Here is an 11,731-nt window from a genome sequence, read left to right on the forward strand (position 1 = left end):
CTACTTGGAACAAGCTTGGCAAAGCACAGGGACCACAGTTCGATCCCCCAGCACCACATGCCAGCCAGCCTCACCCCCTAGAGGGCTGAGCTGGCCACACACACACACACACACACACACACACACAAAATAAATAAATAAATAAATAAATGTTAAAAAAAAAAACAAAACTGTGAGATTACAGGCACACGCCAGCACACCGAATGTCAATCACTGTCTGTGTGCCCTGGGAGCAGGGCCAGCATAGCACAACCCTGGTCCTGGTCCCTGCATCTGCATAAGCAGGCACTGTAATCCACTGAGCTATCTGACCAGCCCTCAAAAAAATTTTTTTAATTAAAAAAAAAAAAAGCTGGGTATGGTATATATACCTGTCAGAATGTGGGAAGCTGAAGCAGGAGGATCCTTGTAAATTTGAGATCAGCCTGGGTTACAACATGAGCTCAACATGAGCCTGAACTGCATAGCTACACCGTTTCAAAAAGATAAAATAAATAAAAAAAAATTTTAAAGAACTAAAAGTGATATATACAAATTAGTAACTTGCTAGGTTATAATTAATTCACAGTAACATGGTCCATCTGCAAACAGAAGCACACATCTCCTTAACACATTATTTTATTATCACTCTTATATTTTGACATTTATAATTACTTTGCAATACAGGTTTTATGTCCCTTACCTAAAAGCTTGAGATCAAAAGTGTTTCCAGATTTGGAAAAATTGCACAGACTACCATAAGTATCCCTAAATTTGAAAATCTAAAATTCAAAATGCTCCAAAATCTGAAAACTTTTCAGCATCAATATGCCTTGTACTGTGTAAACCTACAGATTTTATGAGACGAAATGTTCCTGAAGCCTGTTCAGAGGGCCAGGGAGATGGCTCAGTAGAATAAGTGCTTGCCTGGCAAGCACAAGGGCCTGAATTCAATCCCTAGTCCCCCCAGCCAAAAAAAGTCTGTTTAGAGAACAGAGGTGAACACTTTTTCATGAAGGAACGCCAGCTTCTCTGAGCGAGTTCGTTTCAAGAGTGGGAACCACTCCCAGTGGGGCAATTCGATCACTCGATACCCAAGCCGAACCAGCTGCCGCCGCTTCATGCTATGTAGTCCAAGTAGATTCCTTGTACCATAGCAATACTGGTTCCTATGTGTGAACTGAATAGCCAGCTTCACTGGTAGGGCCTGCATATGGGCTGGGGGACACAAACCAGCCATGTCAACAGCCCCTGGCTTATTTGTCACAAGAAAGCTACCCATTGGTATGGCTGCTTTCTCCAACATTATGGGCCACTGCCCAGTCTCTGACTCAGTTTCTGTCTGAAAATGCCTTTTTGCTTTCCCTTTTAGCAACTGATTCATCAAATCATCTGTAAGGCTGACTCCCACACGTTTAAGCTTTAACATGACCTTGTCTTCAGCTGGTATGGCTTCTCTATTAAATGGTATTGCATTCATGTTAACATCAAGCCACACCTCTAAGTCAGAAGATCGTGTATGAGGTAAAATCATATGATGCTTGATATACTGGGGGCCACCCAACATGGTCTCAAGAAAAGAGAGAGCTTCTAGGAATTCAGGCTTAGAGTTCATATCCTTCCTTGCTAAATCCCACAGATTTGCAGATGCCTCTTGTTGAAGGTGAGAACTAAGACGATTGCCTTTGTAATCTGGACATTCAATGCCGACTGCACCATCAAGAGTGTATAGCTCCTTAGTAAGTTCAAATTTAGATCTGTCTTGAGCTAACCTGACAAACTCTGGACTCAGCGCAACATTGATGAGCTCTGCTGGAAAGTATCCAGAAAATGCCAGACCTAACAGACAGGTAAACAGATGTTCTGGGTATTGGTTGAATTCAGGCAACTTTCTGTGAATTTCATTTATCAAGCTGGAATAAAATTCTTCTGTGTTGGGTGGCTTATAATTCAGAGTTCCAAATGACCACAGAATTTTGGCAACATCTTTACTTCGACAGTGTGCTACCCGAGGAGGCAAAGAGGCAGCCACAGCATTCATTATACCTTCATCCAACATGCGTAAGGATGAGCATGCAAGAGTTAAGTGCATGACACCCTGAACCCCCAGGGAAGGAATTCTCTGAGGTGCAATCTCTACAAACTGCTTCATGAAATTTGCATGATCCACGTGAGTGAAACGGAACATTTTAAGAATATGCACTAAGGCATGACTACTCAGATGGTGCATGTCTGCACAAGCCAAATCTCCAATTTTCCGCATAGCAAATTCAGAGAGACTACTACTTGACTTAAAGAAGCCCAAACAGATTGTACCAAGTTCCTCTAAATTGATCAAGTCGAAATACTTAAGGATCAGTGATTCCAGTTTTTGCATTAAGTCCTGTGGTACCTGACGACTTTCACCTATAATATAAATTAAATGAACCAACTGGGACAAAGATAGATCTTTCCAGTGCAAATTAAGGTAACTAAAAAAAATTTTTAAGAACCGCGGTGCTTTCCGGCCTAAGTGCCTCCAGAGGTCAGCCACCAAGAGAAGCTGGTCCAGACTCATCTCCCATACCTGATGGCCGAATCTGGTTTCATATACATCCAGCATTGGGTGGGAATAAGGGATTTCTAAATTGACCAAAGCTTTAAAAATACTGATCAGATCTGGGATATCAAAGAGTTTTATGTTTTTCACACTCAGCTGGCAGAGCAGTGCAAAGCTGGCATTCAAGAGCAAAATGGGACACTGCTCTGCAGGCAAAGAGCTCAGCTTACAGAAATAATCAACAATGGTTTGAGGCTGGAGGTTATTTTGACTCACTCTGACTTTGTGTAAAATCAGTTCACTTTCTGAAACAGACAGAGGCTGACAAGTCTCTGATTTGTTATAGCTGTGAAGCTTATACTCTGGCCTGAGCTGAAGGAAAACTCGAGTGTCTTTAAAGGTATCAAAAACTTCTACATCTTCTTCATCAGCTCTCATGTTCCTGGGCTGCAATGTGCTGGTCTTCGAGGTAGAAGCCTTGTGGAATCCCAAGTCCAAAAGGGCACTGTTGATTATGAGAACTCTCTGAGAGGAGATGGTGCCATCGATGTTCTTCACTCTTCTGGCAGGATGGCAGGAGCCACTGTGCTTTGGATGGTCCAGTCCCCTGTACCACCTGCTGCTTCCCATATTCCAACGAAGCATACTTTGGGTTGCCCCGTAGGCAACAGGACTGCAAAATGTGTGACATTTTAAAGGTTTTAATAACTTGAGAGTGGCTGCCATTCTGTCAGTACTGCTCTTTTTTGCAGTGAGAGCACAGTCCTCACATGTGTGACCAGGCAATTTCTTGTTTACATGGTGCTTGATTAGAGCTGGACAAGGAGATGTTCCACAGAAACTGCCTGGACATCTTCGGCATATCACAAGAGCCATGGATGACAAATGACTGGGCCAGAATTGGTGCCAGATACTGAAAAAAGGGTAGATGAAGAATGAGTGGCTTCCACCTATCACATCAAAATTTTCACATTTTAAGAAATAAGATTCAAACTACTCTAGTATCCACTCAAATTAGTTTAATGCTACTGAATGCCCAAATCACAAAACATGAATGCCCAAATCACAAAACAGCATGTCTGAGGATAAACTCCGTGTCTCACAGAAGGCCACAGGAAGACCCCCAAATCCAGGGATCACTGGTAATTTCTAGACTGCTGTTCAGTCCAATCTTCCTTGAAGAAAGGTAGCAATGATGGTTAAAAAGATATAATTTGCTCTCCGAACATTCAACAGAATGAGGAGGGCAACGCATGTAAAAGTATACATTGGTTTTTTGCTTTGTTTTTGTACTGAGGATCAAAGTCAGCACCTGGGGGCTCTGTGGGATAGCTCAGTTATTTAAAGCACCGCTTGGGCAAATGCAGTCTGACACATAGGACCATGGTTCGAGTGCCAGCTCCAGAAGCTGCACCAGACCTGCCTTTAAGGCTGCCTGAAGTAGCCAAAAATTTTTTTTTTAAAAAACAGCTCAAATTTTTGGCTGGCCAAATAGCTCAGCTGATTAAAGTGCCTACAAGCAGGCGCAAGGGCAAGGGTTTCATCTCAGGGCCTGCCATGCTGGCCCTGCCCCCAGGGCACACTGAGACAGTAATTGAGACTGGGTGTGGTGGCACCCAACTGTAATCCCAGCTCTTGGGAGACTGTAAACAGATGGATCACTACAAGTCCAACCTAGTTGTGAGACTCTGAACACCCTATAGACCCTTCCCTAAAAAATACAAAAAAAAAAAAAAAAAAACCCAAGAACCTGTGCTTGCCAGACAGGCACTCGTGCTTCTGAGCCATACTCCAGGCCCCATACACTGATTTAATATAATTGTCTTACGTCTTAAGTGTTTTAACTTTTTGGCCTACTTGTCCAGCTGTCAATCTGTCTTTATGAAAATTAACTTAATAAAGAGTTATAAAATAAATAAATGAATCTGATGCTGACAAAAAATAAACGGGTAGAAGGGGAGGGGAAAAAAAGAAGAGATGTGTTAGGTATATGTACCAATTCTTTACAATGAATCGAACCATTATGTAGTACAAACATGTACTAAAAACAAACAAAACAAAACAAAACAAAACAAAACAAAACAAAAAAAACCAGGATGAGGTGGGCAAATTTCCAAAGAGAAACCCAGGAATAAGACTGAACAATCTGCTGGGGATATAGCTCAGTGGCATAAGTCCTGGCCTAACAAGAGCAAGGTCCAAGTTTGATCCCCAGTGCTGCAAAAAAATAAAAGTGAACAATTCATTCTAGCTCCTTCATATCAAGACATAAAGCTCATATGTGGAGAATGAAGAAGTTTGTAGTTGCACAAAGAACAAAGTAGAACTTGGTATAAGGTCTAACTAATGTCACCCTAGTAATTCACCCAGTTCTTACAGTACTAACTTTTAATTATGGAATTCTGTTATTCTAACACTGTTTCTATACCTTTTACAAGATGCTGACTGTTCTCTCCAGGGGCTTTTAACAGAATCTAAATCAGTACTTCAGACTATCCATGCAGTTAGGAAGTATCCTCAGAAACTCCGTCATGTTGGGCTGAGAGTATAGCTAAGTGGCAAAGAACCAGCCTAGCATGAATTACACCCTGGGTACAATCCCAGGCACTGCAAAACAAAGAAACACACCAAAAAAACACCATTACAACCAAAAACTTAAAAGCTTACTCATATTGGTAGGAGAAAGTAGAAGGCCAAGCAAGGTCTCGCTCACTGTCAATTCATGGGCAGGGAGCAAAGAACTACTCAAAGCTGGGCTCCAGGTTCAGCAGCATGAGTATCATGCACACCACTATTTTGTTGACACACTAGGGGGACCATGCAGCTTATTAGCAATGCTTCCACTGAGTTAGTTGTCATGGTATCTTCATTCTGTGTCCAAACAACATCACTCCCATTTTCCCCTGGTACAGATCATGAAAGGCTGTGAACTGACTGCTATACTCCTGCCTTCCTCAATTTTGGTTCTTTTTTTTTTTTTTTTTTTTAAATTTAGCACAGGGTCTACAGGGTCTCACTACAGAGATCAGACTTTTAGTGATTCTCCTGTTTTCAGCCTCCCAAGTATTGGGATTACAGGTGCACACCACCACACCTAGTCTCAGCCCCAGGGGTGGAGCCGGCATGGCACACCAGGGATTGAACCCTGGCCACTGTGCTCTGCCTAAGCAGGCGCTTTAGTTCACTGAGCTATCTGGACAGCCCTTCTTCCTCTATTTTTATTCTGTCTTTCCATTTAAGTGCCAAAGCCTGACAAGCAAAACCAGAGGAGACCTAAGCCACCAATGACAGACTGGGATTCGGGAAGGGGGGACAGGAATGACTTACGAGGTTCTAGGGCCAGGGAGATGGCTCAGTGGAATAAGCACTTCACTGGCAAGTGCAAGGGCCTGAGTTAAATCCCTGGTTCCGCAAAAAAAATAAAAAAAAACAAACAGAAAAAAAAGACAGGGTTCAATCCTCAGCACCACCAAAATCAAAAAATAAAATAAAACAAAAAATTATATGCTTCCAAATAGTCACTAGGTTAGACAAGATATCATGTCTGCATCTTGTCCTCTGCATAACTACTAAGAAGACAACAATATGCAATGTATTAATTATTGTAACTGTCCTAACCTGTTTTCAAACTGTTTCACTGCTAGTTTATCTTTTTTCCTCATTAAAATGAATAAAATAAAAATAAATAAAATTCAGAAATCCTAAAAAAAATAGTCACTAGGAATCTCAACACACTAGCACAAGCAGGATACCAATAAAAGAGAAAGTAGGTAACAAAATGCTCCAACTATAGTTTTTAAGAGAACCTGCTTTGAACTATGGAACTTAAATTCAGTCTAACATGCAACTATCTCATTCGGCAAGCCAGATCTTATGAAATAATTTGATCATTTCTTGTTTTTGTTTTGCTTTTCAGTAGTAGAGACTGAACCCAGGGCCTCTGCACTAGATTATATCCCCGCCCTTTTTAGATTTTTCTATTTTGAAATAGAATATTACTACATTGCCCAATGTGGGCTTAACCTACAGTCATCCTGTCTCAGCCTCCCACAGTGGTGAAATTATAGGTGTGAAACACTACACCTAGCTGGAAATAACTTTTAAAGCCTATTATAGGGGCTGGGGAGATAGCTCAGTATGATCAGCACTTGCCTGGCAAGTGCAAGGGCCTGAGTTCAATCCCCGGTTTCACAAAAAAAAACCAAACAATTATTTACAAAATGGATGTACTATACCCTAAAACAATAGTGTTCTACTTAAATGTTCATCCAATAAAACAGGCTGGTTTACAGGGATATAAATGTTGCAAACATTAGGACATGAAAACGTGTATGTAAGTCTTCAAAACAAGAGTTTACAAACAAGTGCCATCACCTAAAATACACATTTAAAAAAAAAAAAAAAAAAAAGAGTGGATGTGATGGTGCACACCTATAATCCTAGTACTTGGGAGGTGGAGGCAGGAGGACTGCCCTGAGCTTGAGCATCCTGAGCTCAAGCTTGAGATACACAGTGAGTTCAGGACCAGCCTGAACTACAGAGTGAAACCCTGTCTCAAAAGAACAAATAACAACAACAAAAAAGAACAAACAAATGAAAAGGGAAATTAACTGCATAGCTTCTTTGTGGAAAGACTTCCTGTTTTCTTTGATGAACTAACTTTTCCTGTCTTTTTGGGAGCTTAGAACTATTAACAAAGATGAGTATATAAATTAACAAATACCACTATATAATTATCTAAATTAATTCTAACAAATTAATAAAATTAGTGTACATGGTCCTGTAATAAAACTGTCTAGAACATCAGTGTTTGGTGTAGAGCCATTATTTTGAATTGAGGTGGCCTTTTTTTATATGTGTATGTGTGCAGGGCCTCACTATGCAGCTCAGACTTGTAGCGATCCTCCTGTTTTCAGCCTCCCTAGTGCTGGGATTATAGGCATACGCCACTATGCCTGGACTCCATAGCTGGCTCAGCTCACCCAGGGGCAGGGCCAGCATGGCATACAATGCCAGGGATCAAACCCTGGCCAACATGCTTGTCTAAGCTAACAGTCCACTGAGCTGTCTTGCCAGTCCTTGAGGTAGCTTTTTAATTTTTGAAAATACAGGCCAAAGGTGGGCATGGGGGCACATGCTTATAACCCAGGCACTCAAGATGTTAGACAGTAGAATCATGAGTTTAAGGCCTGCTTGTGCTACATAGTCAGTTCAAGACCCATCTGGATTACCTAGCAAAAAACCCTGTCTCAAAGAATATATAAACACAGGGCCAAGAACAAGCATAATGATGTACACTTGCAATTCTAACTACTCAAGAGTCTATAACAGGAACATAGGGGCTGGTGAGATGGCTCAGTGGTTTAGAGCACCTACTTAGAACAAGCTTAGCAAAGCCCAGGGACCACGGTTCAATCCCCCAGCCGCCACATGCCAGCCAGCCCGCCCCCTGGTGGGCTGAGCTGGCCACACACACACACACACACACACACACATAAGGGATTCGGGAAGGGGGGACAGGAATGACTTACGAGGTTCTAGGGCCAGGGAGATGGCTCAGTGGTCTAAAGCACCTACTTAGAACAAGCTAAGCTAAGCAAAGCACAGGGACCGCGGTTCAATCCCCCAGCACCACATGCCAGCCAGCTCCGCCCCTGGTGGGCTGAACTGGCCACACACAAACACACACACACACACACACAAAATAAATAAATATACAAATAAATAAAAATAAAAATTAAAAAAAGGGGGGCAGCCAAATAGCTCAGTGGATTAAAGTGCCTGCAAGCAGGCACAGGGGCCAGGGATTCGACCCTCAGGCCTGCCATGCTGGTCCTGCCCCTGGGGCATGCTAAGACCGCAACTGAGACTGGGCATGGAGGCACATGCCTGGAATCCCAGCTCTTGGGAGGCTGTAAACAGGAGAATCACTATGAGTCTGATCTAGTAGTGAGACCCTAAACACCTGTAGACCCTTCTTTAGAATTTAAAAAAAAAATTAAAAATTTTAAAAAAGAAAGGGGGAGGGCTGGAGAGATGGCTCAGTGGTCTAAAGCACCTACTTAGAACAAGCTAAGCTAAGCAAAGCACAGGGACCGCGGTTCAATCCCCCAGCACCACATGCCAGCCAGCTCCGCCCCTGGTGGGCTGAACTGGCCACACACAAAATAAATAAATATACAAATAAATAAAAATAAAAATTAAAAAAAGGGGGGCAGCCAAATAGCTCAGTGGATTAAAGTGCCTGCAAGCAGGCACAGGGGCCAGGGATTCGACCCTCAGGCCTGCCATGCTGGTCCTGCCCCTGGGGCATGCTAAGACCGCAACTGAGACTGGGCATGGAGGCACATGCCTGGAATCCCAGCTCTTGGGAGGCTGTAAACAGGAGAATCACTATGAGTCTGATCTAGTAGTGAGACCCTAAACACCTGTAGACCCTTCTTTAGAATTTAAAAAAAAAATTAAAAATTTTAAAAAAGAAAGGGGGAGGGCTGGAGAGATGGCTCAGTGGTCTAAAGCACCTACTTGGAACAAGCTTGGCAAAGCACAGGGACCGCGGTTCGATCCCCCAGCACCACATGCCAGCCAGCTGCGCCCCCTGGTGGGCTGAGCTGGCCACACACACACACACACACACACACACACACACACAATAAATAAATGTAAAAAGAAAGGGGGAAAAAAAAAAAAAGAAAGAAAGGGGGGCCGGGGAGATGGCTCAGTGGAATAAGTGCTTCCCTGGCAAGCGCAAGGGCCTGAATTCAATCCCCAGTTCCACCAAAAAAAAGAAAAAAAAAGAAAGTAAGTAAGTAAGTGCAGGGATTATAGGGATGTGCTACCATGCCCAGCTATAAGGCTCAGAGTCTTGTACAAGCTGGTTTTTGGTTTTTGGGGTTTTTTTTTTTTGGCAGAAACGGGGATTGAACTCAGGCCCTTGCACTTGCCAGGGAAGTGCTTTATTCTACTGAGTCATCTCCCCGGCCCCTACAAGCTGTTTTATCTGCATTAGTTCTTATTCTTACAATCTTTCTATAATATAAGCTTATTAGCTCCATATTATTTATAAACAGAATTTATAAGGTAAAGATACCTGCCACAGATTACATAGCCAAAGGACTAAGGAGGGCTTAATATTGAAGACTGTCTGATTCTAAAATCCACATTACTGGCATATAAAGACAAGAATGGGAGTCAGGAAACACAGGACCAGACCTGGGGTGAAGAGTACAGGTAACTGATTTATGGTCTTCTCAGGGTTCCAGGGGCAGGCAGTTGAAGGCTAAAAAACAGGCTATGCAAAAAAAACCCTCCCAAGAACACTTATGTAAGCCTGTAATCCCAGTACTTAGGGAGCTGAAACAGGAATACTGCAAATTCAAGGGAGATCTCAATTAGAGAGAGACCTGGTCTCAAAAATAAACAACTAAAGTCCTTCCTACTTCTAGTAATTTAGTTTTCTAGGATTTGCTATAGCTACACTATTTACCAAAAAAAAAAAAAAAAAAAAAAAAAGAAGAAGAAGACTGAAATCCTCATGAAGGCATGGATTTTTGCAGGATGTCCCAGGATCACAGCAAAGAGAGTTACCCCAATGTAAGACCTGAAAACTGGCAGGAGGGGATACATCATGCAAAAGTTAGGGTTCAACACAGAAGATAAGCAAAGGAAAGGAAGATACCTTCACAAAAGCTGTGAGCAGATGTGAAGAGCAACCACAGTTCTCTTCCAGTTCATACAGGAAGTACCTGGGAGGAAAGAATTACAGTTCTAATGGATAATTTGGGGACAAATGATTGATAAAAATCAAACCAATAACAAAAATAACTCCAGGAAGACAAAAAATTATACAAGATAGAAAATGTCATATTATACTCCCTGCTCACATGTTAAAAAACATTTACATTATTTTATTAATTTATTAAGTTATTTATTTAATTTATTTATTTTGGCAGAACTGGGGATTGAACTCAGGCCCTTGCACTTGCCAGGGAAGCACTTATTCCACTGAGCCATCTCCCCAGCCCCCTATTTTATTAATATAAACTTGGAGCAATAACTTTGCTAAAAATTATGAGCAAGCTATATTGGAAAGATATAGGAAGAAGTAAGCTAAGAGGGACTAGGGCATGATAAGATACCCAGGGCCTCCAGTTTACATGGTAGCACACATGCCTATAATCTCAGGACTCTGTTAGACTGAGGCAAATGGTTCACAGATCTGACCCCAGCACGGGCAACTCAACGCAGAGATAACCCTGCCTCAACATTAAAAAGGGGGCTGGGGGCTGGTGAGATGGCTCAGTGGTCTAAAGCACCTACTTAGAACAAGCTTAGCAGAGCACAGGGACCGCGGTTCAATCCCCCAGCACCACATGCCAGCCAGCCCCGCCCCCTGGTGGGCTGAGCTGGCCATACACACAAATTAATAAATTAATAAATAAATAAAAGTTTAAAAAAAAAAAAAAGGGCCTAGACTGGGTGTGGTGGCACACACCTATAATCCCAACACTTGGGAGGCTATAAACAGGAGGATCACTAAGAGTCTAATCTACATAGTGAGAGCCTATAGACCCTATACTAAATACATTTTTTTAAAAAATTGAATTAACATTAAAAAGGGCTTAAGATGTACAGTAGCTCGGTGTGAAAGATTTGAGTTCAATCCCCAGTATCAGAAGAGATTGAGGCAGGGGGTTTGTCTAGTGCCTCAAAAATCTACAATAAGGAAGTCAAAAAGATATATTTATCTATCTTAGAAATCAGGAAATATCAGTATGAGATGAGATTGGGGATGTAGCTCAGTAATAGAGTACTTGTTTAACATACACAATGCTCTGGGTTTGATCACCAGCACTGCAGAACAACCTTCAAAACTTACAGTCCCGATTACTCAGGACAGAGGCAGGACTGTTTGATGCAGGAATTCAAGAACAGCCTGGGCAACACAGTGAGATCCTATCTCCATAAAACAAAAGGAAGAAATACTGGTAATAACATAAATGAGTTATTTAGAAGTGGCAAAAGAAATACTCAAAGAGCTTCTGGAGGGGCTGGGGAGATGGCTCGGTGGTCTAGAGCACCTACTTGGGGCAGGCTTGGCGAAGCACAGGGACCGCGGTTCGATCCCCAGCACCACATGCCAGCCAGACCTGCCCCCTGGTGGGCTGAGCTGGCCACACACACACACAATAAATAAATGTAATAAATAAAAAT

General features: G+C 42.3%; 1 protein-coding gene across 3 annotated transcripts in view; it reads right to left on the reverse strand.

Annotated features, from left to right (window-relative positions):
* Window positions 1-600: 600 nt before the first annotated feature.
* Fastkd5 (FAST kinase domains 5) overlaps window positions 601-11,731 on the reverse strand; it is a 14,388-nt gene continuing 3,257 nt past the window's right edge. For 2 of the 3 annotated variants that reach the window (XM_023718543.1, XM_023718542.1), the window contains 2 exons: window positions 10,201-10,263; window positions 601-3,431 (listed from right to left, as the gene is read on the reverse strand). In XM_023718543.1, the coding sequence (XP_023574311.1) occupies window positions 965-3,394 (2,430 nt within the window). In that variant the 5' untranslated portion in view covers window positions 3,395-3,431; window positions 10,201-10,263 and the 3' untranslated portion in view covers window positions 601-964. The remainder of the gene's footprint in view (window positions 3,432-10,200; window positions 10,264-11,731) is intronic. The other variant, XM_004634319.2, reaches the window with a different exon arrangement.

The sequence above is a fragment of the Octodon degus genome, unplaced genomic scaffold, assembly GCF_000260255.1.
Source record: "Octodon degus isolate 3935 unplaced genomic scaffold, OctDeg1.0 scaffold00060, whole genome shotgun sequence".
In the NCBI taxonomy this organism is placed as follows: Eukaryota; Metazoa; Chordata; class Mammalia; order Rodentia; family Octodontidae; genus Octodon; species Octodon degus.